This window comes from Jaculus jaculus, chromosome 1 (assembly GCF_020740685.1).
Source record: "Jaculus jaculus isolate mJacJac1 chromosome 1, mJacJac1.mat.Y.cur, whole genome shotgun sequence".
In the NCBI taxonomy this organism is placed as follows: domain Eukaryota; kingdom Metazoa; phylum Chordata; class Mammalia; order Rodentia; family Dipodidae; genus Jaculus; species Jaculus jaculus.
The window spans coordinates 314,797,332-314,814,178 of record NC_059102.1 but is presented as its reverse complement, the minus strand read 5'-3'; the positions used below and the strand labels follow the sequence as shown (position 1 = coordinate 314,814,178).

Genomic DNA, 16,847 nt, shown 5'->3' with positions numbered 1-16,847 from the left:
AATCTCATTCTGGGGCTGGAGAGATGGCTTAGCAGTTATGTCACATGCCTGAGAAGCCTAAGATTCCAGGTTTGATTCCTCAGTACCCACATAAGCTAGATGCACATGGTGGCACATGCATCTGGAGTTGTGTACATTGGCTAGAGGCCCTGATATACCCATTCTCTCTGCCTCCCTCTCAAATAAATAAATAAAAATATTTTTTAAAACAATCTCAATCTGGGGCTGGAGGGATGGCTTAGCAGTTAAGTCATTTGCCTGCAAAGCCAAAGGACCCAGGTTCGATTCCCCAGGACCCACATTAGCCAGATGCACAAGGGGGTGCACATGTCTGGAGTTCATTTGCAGCAGCCAGAGACCCTGGCATGCCCATTCTGTCTCTTTCTCTCTCTCCCTCTTTCTCTGTCAAATAAATAAAAATCTTAAAAAATAATTCTGGCTGAGCATGTTGGTGCATGCCTTTAATCTCAGCATTCAGAAGGCCAAAGTAGGAAGATGGTTGTGATTTCAAGGCCAACCTGAGACTACATAGTGAATTCCTAGTCAGCCTAGGCTAGAGCAAGACCCCACCTACCTTGAAAGAAAGAAAAAGAAATCTCATTCTGCAGGGTGCATTGGTGCACATATTTAATCTGAGTCTGAGTTTGAGGCCAACCTGGGCAACAGAGTTCCAAGTCAGCCTGGCCTGAACTAGAATGAGACCCTGCTTCAAAAAAAAAAAAAAAAAAATCTCATTCTTACAGCCAAGTGTGGTGGCACACATCTTTAATCCCAGCACTAGGGAGGCAGAGATGGGAGGATTACCCTAAGTTCAAGGCCACCCTGAGACTGCATAGTGAATTTCAGGTCAGCCTGGGCTAGAGTGAAACTCTACCTCAAAAAAACAAAAGCAATATCTCATTCTTAGTTGTTTGCACATCATGACTTCTTTGTCTTATCCATGTCTTTCCAGGTTGAAAATCTATAGGGAAACCCATTGTCACCAGAATAGAAGATGCTTCTAAAAAATGCCTTACTTTATCTTAACACATAAATATTCTTCAGTTTGAGAGAGAATTAACAGGAAAGCAAGCAGATGGATAGAACACATCATGGTGAAATTAGTGTGACAACACTTTAGATAAAATGTATATCAGGCAGCCAGTGTGAGGACAGGTGCAGAATGGGAACTGGACTTGAGATAAACGACCCAGCTGAAACCACAGAGGAGCTGGGAAAATGAGCAAGAGTGCTGCTCTCTCATTTAAGCTAATATCAGCACAAGGGTAATGGAAAAAGTTACTGAGGACACTCAACACCTACCAAACCAGACATCTAGATGCTCCTAAGTGCCCATCACAGAAGTAGACTTAAAATGTTCCCAGCATGGCTCAGGGGATCTTGCAGAAGAGGGGCCAGAAAGATTGTTAGGCCACAAGTTAGGACATTTTGCACAGACACATTTCCTCTCCCCCATAACTGACTGCTGCCCCATAATGCATGACCCACATCCCCATGGGGTTGACCTGCATCCCCAGTGAGGAAGGCCTGTTCAGAAAAGGGGCAAGGAGGAGGGAAAGGATGGTACCAACATGTGATGTTTACATACAAAATATGTCCATATCTAATAATAAAAAATACAATATATATTTAAAACAATATATCAGAGCCAGGTGTGGTGACGCATGTCTTTAACCAGCACTCGGGAAGCAGAGGCAGGTTAGCCATAAGTTCGAGGCCACCCTGAGACTACATAGTGAATTCCAGGTCAGCCTGAGCTAGAGTGAGACCCTACCTCGAAAAACAACAGAAAAAGTATATCAGGTGCTACCAATCTGAATTTTCTTTTTTCTTTTCTTTTTCTTTTTCTTTTTTTTTTTTTTTTTGTGGTAGGGTCTTGTTCTATTCCAAGCTGACCTGGAGTTCACTATGTAGTTTCAGGGTAGCCTTGAATTTAAGGCAGTCCTCCTATCTTTACCTCTCAAGTGCTGAGATTAAAGGCATGTACCACCACACCCAGTTCAACCTGAATTTTTAAATTTATTTATTTCACTCTTTGGGTTTTCAAAGTAGAGTCACTCTAGCCCAGGCTGACCTGGAATTCACTATGTAGTCTCAGAGTGGCCTTTATCGTATGGCAAACCTCCTACTTCTGCCTCTCTCTGCCGGGGATTGAAGGCGTGTGCCACCACACTGGCTTCAACCTGAATTTTAATCACCACTTGCATAGCCTTTCCAGGGTTCTTTTAGATGCTTTCATTTGTATTTGCAGTTCCATCTGCAGGGACTTATTAGGAGGAAAAGTCTGGAAGAGTTTTTGGTGGCTTTGGAAATGTCTATAGGACTTACTGACAATTGCACAGTTCCATATATAAAGCTTCATGGTGGTAGAACCAGCAGGGGCTGGTCTTGGCAGTTGAGCAAAAGTGTCATTTGGGCTGGGCATGGTGGCACATGCCTTTAATCCTAGCACTTGGGAGGCAGAGGTAGGAGGGTCACTGAGAGTTTGAGGCCACCCTGAGACTATATAGTGAGTTCCAGGTCAGCCTGGACTAGTGTGAGACCCTACCTCAAAAAAAAAATTTTGTCATTTGGCTTCACAGGCAAGTACCTAAATTGCTAAGCCATCTCTCCACACCCCCATCCCCCATTTTATTTTGTTCTTTTTTTTTTTTTTTTTTTTTTGGTTTTTCGAGGTAGGGTCTCACTCTGGTCCAGGCTGACCTGGAATTAACTCTGTAGTAGTCTCAGGGTGGCCTTGAACTCATGGAGATCCTCCTACCTCTGCCTCCCCAGTGCTGGGATTAAAGGCTTGCACCACCACGCCCGGCTTTGTTTGCTTTTTTTTTAAAACAAGGCCTCATGTAACCCAGGTTGGATGGAAGTTGCGCTATAGCTCATGATGATGAACTTAATCCTCCTTGCACCTCCCGTGTGCTTTCAGACATGTGCTGCCACACCACACTTTGTTTTTGTTAGATTCTTTTTTTTGGTTTTGGTTTTGGTTTTGGTTTTGGTTTTTCGGGGTAGGGTTTCACTCTCACCCAGGCTGACCTGGAACTGTATAGTCTCAGGGTGACCTTGAACTCATGGTGATTCTTCTGCCTTTGCCTCCCAGGTGCTGGGATAAAAGGTGTGTGCCACCATGCCCAACTTTTTGTTATATTCTTCATATGTAGTGCACACTAGACTTTCTTCACTATGTAGCCCAGGCTAGCATCCAACTTACAATCAGTCCTCCTGCTTCAGCCTCCTGAGTGCTGGGAGAATAGACAGAAGCCAGCATGCTTGGAAGATTTACATATTTCTGAAGAGACCTGGTCTCATTCACTATTTTTCTATATTCTGAATTTCATCCTCAAAGGAGAATCCTACCTTCATTTGAGTTTTATTTCCATGGGTATAGTAACCATCTTGGGATGAACTACTTAAGCTTTATGATACTAACTGCTATAGTTTTTTGTTGTTTTTTTTGTTTTGTTTTGTTTTTGTTTTTTGAGGTGGGGTCTCACTCTAGCTCAGGCTGACCTGGGATTCACTATGTAGTCTCAGGGTGGCTTCGAACTCAGTGATCCTCCTACCTCTGCCTCCCAAGTGCTGGGATTAAAGGCATGTGCCACCACGCCTGGCTACTGGTCTACTTTTGATACCATAAACATTGAGGACTTGGTTTGTGTTGATCGTTACGTTGTTATGGTTGTAAACATGCATAGTCAGGCAGGAGGAGTGGAAAAGGCAAAAGAAAGTATAATGGTATACATGAAGATGTCACAGTAAGACCCATTATGTTATATGCTAATAGTCAAAGGACAAAGGGCTGAGGATGTGGCTCAGCAGTCCAGTACTTACCTAGCATGTACAAAGCCCTAGTTTGATCTTCAGTACCACAAAAGGGAGAGAAAACAAAAAAAAAGATTCAAGAGAAGCTAAAACAAAGCAAAGGTGGGTAAGTCATAGCCCTTTTCCCCAAAAAATTCGTAGTCTGGTGGATTTTTCTTCCCATTGTTAACTGTACTGTCTCCAGGTTTCCCCTATTCATTTACAGATGTGTGCAAGTTTGTAATCCTAGCACTTGAGAAGGTTCAAGAGTGCTAGACTAGCCTGGCACTCATAAAGAAGATATTGAGCCTCTACCTCCCCAACTGCTGGAATTTCAGACATGTGCCCTCACACTCAGTTCTTTTTCTTGAGTGTATGCAGCAATACTAAACTGTCCTGTGAGTGCTGGAGAGATGGCTTAGTGGTTGAGGTGCATGACTGAAGCCTAAGGATTCAGGCTTGATTCCTCAGAACCCATGTAAGCCAGAGTGGTGCATGTATCTGGAGTTCTTTTGAAGTGGCCAAAGGTCCTGGCGTGCCCATTCTCTCCCTTTCTCCCTCTCTAAAAAAAAAAAAAAATGCTGGGTTGATGGTACATGCCTTTAATCCCAGCACTCAGAGGCAGAAGGGGGAGGATTGCCCTGAGTTCAAGGCCACCCTGAGGCTACATAGTGAATTCCAGGTTAGCCTGGGCTACAGTGAAACTCTACCTTGAAAAACGAACCACACAATGCACGACCCATATACATCAACAAGGAAGGGCCATTAGGAAAGGGCTAGGTCAGGGATGAGCCTAATAATGGTACCAAACTGCCTGTATTTGCTGAATAGAAAACTAATAAAAAAAGAAAAAGAAAAAAAACCAAAAAAATTTAAATTAAAAGAATGGGCTTACTGGGTGTGGTAGCCCATGCCTTTAATCCCAGCACTCAGGAGGCAGAGGTAGGAGGATTACTGTGAGTTTGAGGCCACTCTGAGACTTTATAGTGAATTCCAGGTAAGCCTGAGCTAGAGTGAGACCCTACCTTGAAAAACCAAAATAAATTAAAAAAAAAAAAAAAGGATGGGCTGAAGAAGATGGCTTACTTAAGGCACTTGCCTGTGAAGCCTAAGGACCCAGTACCCATGTAAACCAGATGCACATAATGGTGCATGCATCTGAAGTTCATTTGCAGTGGCTAGAGGCCCTGGCATGCTCACTCACTCTTTCTCTCTAATAATAAATAAATAAATAAGTAAATATAAAATATTTAAAAATAAAATAGGATGGAATTACCATGGGATATATTTTATAATCATGGAAAATGTTAATAAAAATTAAAAATAAAATTAAATAAAATAAAACTGTCATGTGAAATAGTTCGTTTTGTTTTGTTTTTAGACAGATGTTAAAAGGAGAAATAATGTAAATATTACAACTTGGTATTATCATCAGAGCCCAAGTAACCTATCTCCCACTATAAGCTTGTTTTCCTATGGCAGAGATTGAATTCAGGGCCTTACACATGTACTCTGCTACTGAACTGCATCCCCAGCTCCTCCCACTAGGCATTTGAATATGAACTTGCATTTTCTATGTTAAAATGGTTTAGAATTGTATGTAATGCAAAGGGTTGTTGAGGATCCAGTTGTGTGCATTATATAACTGTTGTAACTGGTGACAGCTATAATGGGTTGCTTGTTTTCCTCCTCAGGGATCTCCCTTTTTGGCTTGTCAGCCCTGTTGCTCCCTTGGAACTTTGAGAATTACTTGGCATTTGTGAAGTCTCTGTGTCTGGCGCCAGGACTGATCTATACAGCTAAGTTTGCATTTGCCTTCCCCCTCATGTATCACACCTGGAATGGGATCAGACACTTGGTAAGTTCACTGTGGATTTATACATTTTCTTTTTTATGATTATTATTTTTTAAAATTTTTATTTATTTATTTGAGAGTGACAGACAAAGAAAGAGGCAGAGAGAGAGAGAGAGAGAGAATGGGCGCGCCAGGGCTTCTAGCCACTGCAAATGAACTCCAGATGCGTGTGCCCCCTTGGGCTTAACCACTAAGCCATCTCTCCAGCCCTGATTATTATTATTTTTTAATTTTTTGTTTATTTATTTGAGAGCAACAGACATAGAGAGAGAAAGAAGCAGAGAGAGAGAGAGAGAGAGAGAGAGAGAATGGGCGCGCCAGGGCTTCCAGCCACTGCAAACGAACTCCAGATGCATGCACCCCTTGTGCATCTGGCTAACATGGGTCCTGGGGAATCAAGCCTCGAACCGGGGTCCTCAGGCTTCACAGGCAAGTGCTTAACTGCTAAGCAGTCTCTCTAGCCCTGATTATTATTTTTTTGTTGTCAACTTCCATGATTGTAAACAGTATCCCATGGTAATCCCCCCCCAAGTGTGCCTGTTGAAACTCCACTCTCCATTATATCCCTTCCCTCCCTCAATCAGTCTCTCTTTTATTTTGATGTCATGATCTTTTCCTGCTATTATGATGGTCTTGTGTGCGTAGTGTCAGGCACTGTGAGGTCATGGATATCCAGGCCATTTTGTGTCTAGAGGAGCACATTTTAAGGGGTCCTACCCTTCCTTTGGTTCTTATATTCTTTCCACCACCTCTTCCACAATGAACCCTAAGCCTTGGAAAGTGTGATAGAGATATTGCAATGCTGAGCACTCCTCTGTCACTTCTTCTCATGGTGCCTTCACATGGTGCCTTCTGAGTCATCCCAAGGTCACTGCCATCTGAAAAGAGAAGATTCTCTAACCAAAAGTGAGAGTAGCTTTACTATATGGGTATGAACATTAAGAGAAGTATTTACTGGGCAGTTTGATGAGCTTAGTATATACATTTAGCCTGACAGCAGCAGACATTACACCCCTAGGGCTCATGACTACCCCTATTGTAGGTTTTCAGTGTCAGGGATGTCTTCCTTCCCATGGATTGGGTCTCTAGTCAAATTAGAGGGTGGTTGGTTTCCCCCGTAACAGACATGCCACTATTGCACCTGTTGGCTCATTTGGCCTAGCTGGCCAAATACAAGGCTTGCAGGGTCCACTGTTGAGTATCTTCACTGGTGATTTCTCTGTCCCATTGAACTACATACAGCATGACTTTTTCCATTTTTCTATCAACTGGTCTGCATGGAGGAGGTTTTCAGCTCAGTTCCAGCAGGATTTCTTAGTGACCTTGCAGCCCAAGTATGTGGAGTCTTCAGCAATAGGGTCTTACCATCTATTCCTGGTGGGAAACCAAGGGCCTCAGCAATGGTCTATAATGTTTTGGGGGCATCAGGGAGCTCCCTGGCCAACAACTCACTGGAAAGTCTCCCATCCCTGGCACTAACAATCTATGGCTCCTGAGTGTTCCATTGTCCAAAGAAGTAGGTTTCCATATGACTTATAATCTTAGATTTGGATTAGCCCTCCTTTCACCTTTCCTTTATTCAGTCTCTTCCCCTGACCTCACTTAGGCCTTTGCACCCCTGTTAACCAGTTCTTCTACTTACATATGAAGGGAATGGGAAGACTTTTCTTTCATTGCTGAATTTAGTGATTTTTTTTTAAAGTTCTTTTTCCTTTTTATTTTTCCTCTCTCCCTTTCTCTTTTTCTACCTCCCTCTCGCCTTCCCTCCCTTTTTTGATGCTGGCAATTGAACCTAGAGCCTTGTACATGCTAAACACACCTCTGAGCTAAGTCAAAACCATTAGTGCTATGCTTTTGTGTTTTGAAGCACATATGGCTATGTTAGCTCTGACTGGCCTTGAATGTGGGGCATTTTTCCTGCAGGTACCACCAGGCCCAGTTTCCTAGTATTCTTCTTAAGGTTAGTAGTGCTGGTTCTTTCCTCAAGGTCCTCTTGTGGAAAACTAAGCAAAACAGTCCTCACATTCCTAGATGAGTATAGGCCAGGCAAGTACTTGAAGGGTCTCAATGTGAGCTTTTCCAATTTTATGAGCAAGAATATTGAAAGATACCCTTGAAGCCAGACCATACATCTATCACAGAAGACATATTTATTAGATTTGTTGTTATATGTTAAGCACTGTTCTGGACACTCAGGCAGACAGAAAGAGAGAGAGAGAAAGAGAGAGAGAGAGAGAGAGAGAGAGAGAGAGAGAGAGAATGAATGGGCACGCCAGGGCTTCCAGCCACTGCAAACGAACTCCAGACACGTGTGCCCCCTTGTGCATCTGGCTAACGTGGGACCTGGGAATCGAGCCTCGAACTGGGATCCTTAGGCTTCACAGGCAAGCGTTTAACCACTAAGCCATCTCTCCAGCTCTGATTATTATTTTTTTATTGTCAACTTCCATGATTGTAAACAGTGTGAACTAGATAGATAGATGTATGGTCTGGCTTCAAGGGTGTCTTTCAATATTCTTGCTCATAAAAGTGGAAAAGCTCACATTGAGACCCTTTAAGTACTTGCCTGGCCTATACTCATCAAGGGATGTGAGGACTGTTTTGCTTAGTTTTCCACAAGAGGACCTTGAGGAAAGAACACAGCACTCGATAGTGACTAGAGACCAACTGACAAATCTGGCTAGACTTAAATGCATCATTATGTATTCATTCTTTATTTTATTTATTTATTTATTGTGCGTGTGTGTGTTTGTGGGTGGGTGGTTTTTCAAGGTAAGGTCTCACTCTATCCCAGGAATTCACTGTGTAGTCCAGCTATTTTAAATTTTTGGGGGGGGGTATGTTTTTATTTTTACTTTTATTATTTTTCTTTTCAAATTTTTATTAACATTTTCCATGATTATAAAAAATATCACATGGAAAATTAAAAAATTAAAACTAAAAAACTAAAAAAATTTTTTAAAATATGCCATGGTAATTCCCTCCCTCCCCACCCCCACACTTTCCCGTTTGAAATTCCATTCTCCATCATATTACCTCCCCATTACAATCATTGTAATTACATATATACAATATCAACCTATTAAGTATCCTCCTCCCTTCCTTTCTCCACCCTTTATGTCTCCTTTTCAACTTACTGGCCTCTGCTAAGTATTTTCATTCTCACGCAGAAGCCCAGTCATCTGTAGCTAGGATCCACATATGAGAGAGAACATGTGGCGCTTGGCTTTCTGGGCCTGGGTTACCTGACTTAGTATAATACTTTCCAGGTCCATCCATTTTTCTGCAAATTTCATAACTTCATTTTTCCTTACCGCTGAGTAGAACTCCATTGTATAAATGTACCACATCTTCATTATCCACTCATCTGGTGAGGGACATCTAGGCTGGTTCCATTTCCCAGCTATTATAAATTGAGCAGCAATAAACATGGTTGAGCATGTACTTCTAAGGAAATGAGATGAGTCCTTTGGATATATGCCTAGGAGCGCTATAGCTGGGTCATATGGTAAATCAATCTCTAGCTGTTTTAGGAACCTCCACACTGTTTTCCACAATGGCTGGACCAGATTGCATTCCCACCAGCAGTGAAGAAGGGTTCCTTTTTTTCCACATCCCCACCAACATTTATGATCATTTGTTTTCATGATGGTGGCCAATCTGACAGGAGTGAGATGGAATCTCAATGTAGTTTTAATCTGCATTTCCTTGATGACTAGTGATATAGAACATTTTTTTAGATGCTTATATGCCATTCGTATTTCTTCCTTTGAGAACTCTCTATTTAGCTCCATAGCCCATTTTTTGATTGGCTTGTTTGATTCCTTATTATTTAACTTTTTGAGTTCTTTGTATATCCTAGATATTAATCCTCTATCAGATATATAGCTGGCGAAGATTTTTTCCCATTCTGTAGGTTGCCTCTTTGCTTTTTTCACTGGTTTCTTTGCAGTGCAAAATCTTTGTAATTTCATGAGGTCCCAGTGATTTATCTGTGGTTTTATTGCCTGAGCGATTGGGGTTGTATTCAGAAAGTCTTTGCCAAGACCAATATGTTGAAGGGTTTCCCCTATTTTTTCCTCTAGCAGTTTCAGAGTTTCAGGTCTGATGTTAAGGTCTTTAATCCATTTGGACTTAATTCTTGTGCATGGAGAGAGAGAAGAATATTTTCATCCTTCTGCAGATATATATCCAGTTTTCCCAACATCATTTGCTGAAGAGGCTGTCTTTTCTCCAATGAGTATTTTTGGCACTTTTATCGAATATCAGGTGGCTATAGCTACCTGGACTTACATCTGGGTCCTCTATTCTGTTCCACTGATCTACATGTCTGTTTTTGTGCCAGTACCACGCTGTTTTTGTTACTATGGCTCTGTAGTATAGGTTAAAATCAGGTATGGTGATACAGCCTTATTTTTGTTGCTCGCTATTATTTTAGATATTTGAGGTTTTTTGTGATTCCAAATGAGTTTTTGGATTGTTTTTTCTATTTCCATGAAGAATGCCTTTGGAATTTTGATAGGGATTGCATTAAATGTTGTAGATTGCCATTTTCACAATATTGATTCTTCCAATCCAGGAACAAGGGATGTTTCTCCACTTTCTAGTGTCTTCCGCAATTTCTCGCTTGAGTGTTTTAAAGTTCTCGTTGTAGAGATTCTTTACTTCCTTCATTAGGTTTATTTGAAGGTACTTTATTTTTTTGGATGCAATTGTGAATGGGAGTGATTCTCTGATTTCATCCTCTGTGTGTTTGTTGTTAGCATATATGAAGGCTACTGATTTCTGTTTATTTATTTTGTATCCTGCTACATGTCTGTAGGTTTTGATCAGGTCTAACAGTTTGCTAGTAGAGTCTTTAGGGTCCTTTATGTATAGAATCATGTCATCTGCAAATAATGATAACTTGATCTCTTCCTTTCCAATTTGTATCCCTTTTATGTGTGTCTGTTGCCTTATTGCTATGGCTAAGACTTACAGAAGTATATTAAATAAAAGTGGGGACAGTGGACACCCTTGTCTTGTTCCTGATTCTAGTGGAAAAGCTTCCAGTTTTTCCCCATTTAGTAATATGTTGGCTGTAGGCTTGTCGTGAATAGCTTTTATTATATTGAGATATGTTTCTTCTATTCCCAGTCTCTGTAGTACTTTTATTATGAAGGGATGTTGTATTTTGTCGAACGCTTTCTATGCGTCTAATGAGATGATCATGTGATTTTTGTCCTTCAACCCATTTATATAATGTGTTACATTTATAGATTTGCGTATATTGAACCATCCCTGCATCTCTGGGATAAAGCCTACTTGGTCAGGGTGAATGATCTTTTTGATATATTCTTGTATTCTGTTTGCCAATATTTTGTTGAGAATTTTTGCATTTATGTTCATGAGGGAGATTGGTCTGTAATTTTCTTTTCTTTTTTGTTCTATCTTTGCCTGGTTTTGGTGTCAGGGTGATGCTGGCTTCATAGAAGGAGTTTGGTAGAATTCCTTCTTTTTCTATTTCCTGGAAAATCTTAAGAAGCAATGTTGTTAGCTCTTCCTTGAAGGTCTGGTAAAATTTATATTAGATGTTATTAAATATTATATTAGATGTGTTAACTATTTTTGTTGCTTTTGAGTGACTAGAGAGAGAGTAGGGCAACTTTAATATCAACTAGTTTCCAAGGATCTCAGAATTATTTTTGTGGTACTGGGAATTGAACCTAGGTAGTCCTTGGCATGCTAGGGGCAAACACTGTATCATCAAGGTATGTCCCCAGGTACCTTATACATCTGGCTTAGGTGAGTACTGGGGAATTGAACGTTTCACAGGCAAGTGGCATAACCACTAAACCATCTCTTCAGCACTTGTTTATTTTATTTATTTATATATTTTTGTTGTTTCTCAGGGTAGGGTTTCACTCTAGTCCAGGCTGGCCTGGAAATCACTGTGTAGTCTCAGGGTGGTCTTGAACTCACAGTGATCCTCCTACCTCTGCCTCCTGAGTGCTGGGATTAAAGGAGTATGCCACTACATCCAGCACCTGCTTATTTTTTTATTTTATGTTTTGACTTGTTTTTGTTGTTTTGTTTTGAGGTAGGGTCTCACTCTGGCCCAGGCTGACCTGGAATTAAGTATGTAGTGTCAGGGTGGTCTAGAATTCACAGCAATCCTCCTACCTCTGCCTCCTGAGTGCTGGAATTAAAGGTGTGCACCACCATGCACAGCTTGTTTTGACCTTTTTTTTTTTTTCTCGAGGTAGGCTTTCACTCTAGTCCAGGCTGACCTGGAATTCACTGTGTAGTCTCAGGGTGGCCTCGAACTCACAGTGATCCTCCTAACTCTGCCTCCAAAGTGCTGGGATTAAAGGTGTGTACCACCACGCCCAGCTTGTTTTGTTGTTTTGGCTTTTTAAGACAGTGTTTCATGGAGCCCATATTAGCTTTGAACTGGATATATAGCCATGACTGGCCTGGACATATGTAGCCAAGGATGACCTTGGACTTGTGATTCTCTTTCTTCTACCTCCTGAGACTGAGATTGGAGGCAATGGAGACTATCTATGCCCTGTGTCAGTGCTGAGAGACGTGAATGAACCCAGGTTCTCATGCATGCTAGGCAAGCACTTAATCAACTGAACTATAGCCCCAGAACCCTGTTCAGCAGTTTTAAAAATATTTATTTATTTGAGAGAGAGAGAGATAGAGAGAAGATGGGCATGCTAGGGCCTCCAGCCACTGCAAACAAACTCCAGATGCATGCCCCGTGTGCATCTGGCTTACGCAGGTCCTGGAGAGTCGAACTGGGATCCTTTGGCTTGCAGGCAAACGCCTTAACCGCTAAGCCATCTCTCCACCCCCTCTTCAGTATTTTTTTAAAATTTATTGCTGAGCATGATGGTACATGCCTTTAATCCCAGCACTCAGAAGGCAGAGGTAGGATTGTCATGCGTTCGAGGCTGCCCTGAGACTACATAGTGAATTCCAGGTCAGCCTAGGCTAGAACGAGGCCCTACCTTGGGGGGAAAAAAAAAATTTTTTTTTTGATTTATTTATTTGAGAAACAGAGACAGAGGCAGACAAACAGAGGGAAAGCATATGGGCGCACCAGGGCCTCTAGCCACTGCAAACAAACTTCAGATGCATGTGCTATTTACGTAAGTACTTGGAAATCGAACCCAGGCCATCAGCCTTTGTAAGTAAGCACCTTTAACCACTGAGCCATCTCTCCAGCCCCCTCCGTCAGCATTTTTAAAATTTGTATTTATTTGCAAGCAGAGAGAGAAGAGAGAATGGGCACACCAGGGCCTCTAACCAATGCAAACAAACTTCAAATGCATACACCACTTTTGTATCTGGCTTTATGTGGGCACAGGGGACTTGAACCCAGGTTGTTAGGCTCTGGCAGGCAAGAGCTTAAGTTATTGATCCATCTCTCCAGCCTCTTCCTTCAGCATTTTAAGAGTTTATATTTTGTGGTCTCCCTACATTGTCTTATATCCTTTTCTAAGAAGACAATTAAAATTTCATTTTTTTCAAGTTTTTACTACTTCTGAACCTGAGCCAAATGTCAAATGGATGTTTTTTGCCTTACTTTGACCTTTTATAACTTCCATCTTAGAGCCTTACAGACAAGCATTTTCTGGATTGTAGTCTGTTCCAGTAGACAGTTGAATAGAATGAAAAAAAAGTGAGAAACTAAATGACCTATTAAATTAAGTGTATCTATCAGCTGTTCCCTGGAGCAATGTGTGGTTTGATTTGAAATGAATTTTTACTTCCCTGAGGGTGGTGGGGAATGGAGAGGAAAGGCATTTTCATTAATGACTTCTTATTCTGGAGAGCAAAGCTCTATAAAGAAAATCAACTGAAGACCTTCCTCTGTTCACATCCTGTCTCAGGCAGGGACTTGATTTGTATTTGCTTTTGTCCTGATAGGAAGTATGGGTCTGGGAGAAGTGTTTCTAATCCCAGAATTTAATTAGACAGTAAACATAGTAAATAGTTCGAGGCCACCCTGAGACTCCATAGTGAATTCCAGGTCAGCCTGGGCTACAGTGAGACCCTACCTTCAAAAATCAAAAAAATAAAAAAATAAAAAAATAAAAGCATTGGGCTGCACGTGGTGGCACACACTTTTAATCCCAGCATTTGGGAGGCAGTGGTAGGAGGATCATGTGAGTTCAAGGCCAGTTTGGGACTATATGGTGAATTCCAGGTCAGCCTGGGCTAGAGTGAGACCTTCCCTCAAAAAAAAAAAAAAAAAAAAAATATTGGACTGGAGAGATTGCTCAGCAGTTAGGACAGTTGCTTGCAAAACCCAATAGCCTGGGTTTAGTTCCCCAGAACGCATATAGAGCCAGATGCGCAAAGTGGTGCATGGGCTTGGAGTTTGTTTTCCGGGTCAAGAGGCCCTGGCACACCCATTCTTTCTCGCCCTCTCTCTTTCTCTCTTGAATAAATCAATAAATAAAAATAAATAAATAGTATTTACACATAGGATGGGGGGGGCAAGGTCTCTTGTCACTGTAAACTAAACACCATATGCTTGTGCCCCTCTTGTATCTGGATTGTGTAGGTGGCTAGGGAATTGAACCTGGGCTGACAGGCATTGCAAGCAAGTGCCTTTACTGAGCCTCAGGATTTTTGTTTTTTTTTTGTTTGGTTTTTCGAAGTAGGGTCTCACTCTAGCCCGGGCTGACCTGGAATTTACTAGGTAGTCTCAGGGCGGCCTCTGACTCACAGTGATCCTCCTATGTCTGCCTACCAAGTGCTGGGATTAAAGGTGTGCGCCGCCATACCCGGCTCCATGCCTGGCATGTTTAAGTGGGTGCTGGGGATCAAATGCTGGTTCTTATTTTGAAGCAAGCACATTTGTAGACTAGGCTGTCTCTTTGGGCCCCTTAGGGCTGCTTTTTTTTTTTTAGTTTAGCTATTTATTTGAGAGAGAGGAAAAGACTAGGCACACCAGGGCCTCTAGCCACTGCAAACAGACTCCAGACACATGCGCTACCTCATGCATCTGGCTTTACATGGGTACTGGGGAATTGAACCTACATCCTTAGGCTTTACAGGCAAGCACCTCAACCACTAAGCCATCTCTCCAACCTCTTTTTTTTTTTTAATTTTGTTTTGACTTTTTTTTTTTTTTTTTTTTTGTGAGGTAGGGTCTCACTCTAGCTCAGGTTGACCTGGAATTCACTATGTAGTCTCAGGGAATTCACTATGTAGTTTCAGGGTGGCCTTGAATTCACAGCAATCCTCCTGCCTGAGTGCTGGGACTAAAGGAATGCACCACCATGTCCCTGGCTTGACTTTCTTTTTAAATAATTTTTTGTTTATTTTTATTTATTTATTTGAGAGCAACAGACAGAGAAAGAGGCAGATAGAGAGACATAGAGAGAATGGGTGCACCAGGGCCTCCGGCCACTGCAAATGAACTCCAGACACGTGCGCTCCCTTGTGCATCTGGCTAATGTGGGTCTTGGGGAATTGAGCCTCGAAATGGGGGCCTTAGGCTTCACAGGCAAGTGCTTAACCGCTAAGCCATCTCTCCAACCCTTGACTTTCTTTTTTAAAACATTTTATTTATTTACTTGTTTGAGAGAAAGAGGCAGATAGAGAGAATGGACATGCCAGGGCCACCAGCCACTGCAGATGAACTCCAGACGCACTTGAGAACCAGTGGTAGGAAGATTGCCATGAGTTCAAGGCCACCCTGAGACTACATAGTGAATTCCAGGTCAGCCTGAGCTAGAGTGAGACCCTACCTTGAAAAACAAAAGCAACAATAAAAAAATCCTATCTGACAAACAAATAATAAAAAAAAACCCAAATCTTAAGTTTTGGAGGAATACATTTTGGGAATTGCTAATCTAGTCATATCAGGGGGAAAAACTGGACAAGGGAATGGTAGGTGCCATATTGTAGGTTTTCAGAGGAGGAAGGTAAGACAGCAGGAGATAATGCTTGTCTCTCCAATCCATACAGAAGAGGAGGGTACCTTCTATACAATTCAAAGAGAGAGGGTACCTTCTGTACAGTTCATAGAGAGGGGGCACCTTCTCCACAGTCCCAGAGAAGAGGAGGGTACCTTCTCTACAATTCCATAGAAAGGGGGTGCCTTTTCAATAGGTAGAGGGTTTATTTCTGAGAAAGGTGCTGTAAGAGTGATTACTAAAAAAAAAAATATCTTTTTTTCTTTCTAATTTCTACAGATGTGGGACCTAGGAAAAGGCCTGAAGATTCCCCAGCTCTACCAGTCAGGAGTGGTTGTCCTGGTGCTTACAGTGCTGTCCTCTGTGGGACTGGCAGCCATGTGAAGAGCTGCAGTTTCCAGCAGCGGCAGCTTCCTATGCATTATTATACTGCTTTTTTTTCTGTTACCATTTTTCTCTCCAGCCAACAAAGTTCTCTGATGTGTATAGACACTCTTGTCCTTGTAGACCCCCTTAAAGCTCTGCAGAGTAGTTTTTAGAACCATGGTAGTAAAAAGTTCAGTTTTCCTCTTGTTTCTAAGGATGGAGTATTTGCAAAAACTCCCTATTCCTGCCCACAGCCACAGCCCACTCTGGGCCTAGGAGCCCTTATTCCCTCTTCATATTGGGCTTAGATTTGTGCTGAGGCTCAGCTTTTGGCTCCTTCTTCCTGAGACAGTGGAAACAATGCCAGTTCTGTGACTGTCCTGGGTGCCACTGCCTGTGGGTTGCTGGCTTAAAGGACAATTCTGTCCATTGATCAGAGCTCAGGGCCTTCAGCTCCCACACAGTGTGACTGAAAAAAGAGAAGTTGGGGTAGAGGGGAATTATCAGGCCCAGCTACAGGGAGATAAATCTGGCAAGTTGGTTCTTGCAAGCCGAAGTTTTGGAAAGAAGACACACAGTTTTTGATGCAAGAGGAAGATCCAGAAAATTCCTGCTGACTATATTAAGGATTCTGTTCTTTTTTTTAATTTTTTTTTTTCATTTCTGGAAAAACAAACCTCTTAATGTCATATTTTCTAATCTAAGTTCATGTACCATCTTTTTTCTGAAACTGAATTAAAGTACTTATTTTATCTTTGACTCTGAAATGTAGAGAAACCAAGGGATGGTTCCTGGGGAGGAGCTAGTTTTCTCCCTCTTCCTAAGGTCTTGGGCATTTACACTTTCCTATGTGATATTTCCCAGGAGGGAAATAGTTTGTACTACAGATGACTACTGGAAAAACTGAG

The 16,847-nt window shown here is 41.8% G+C and overlaps 1 protein-coding gene across 1 annotated transcript in view; it reads left to right on the top strand.

The window, feature by feature from the left end:
• Sdhc (succinate dehydrogenase complex subunit C) overlaps positions 1–16,102 on the top strand; it is a 48,929-nt gene extending 32,827 nt beyond the window's left edge. Inside the window, exons 5-6 of the mRNA XM_012951852.2 lie at positions 5,493–5,656; positions 15,853–16,102. Of these exons, the coding sequence (XP_012807306.1) occupies positions 5,493–5,656; positions 15,853–15,957 (269 nt within the window). The 3' untranslated portion in view covers positions 15,958–16,102. The remainder of the gene's footprint in view (positions 1–5,492; positions 5,657–15,852) is intronic.
• Positions 16,103–16,847: the final 745 nt, after the last annotated feature.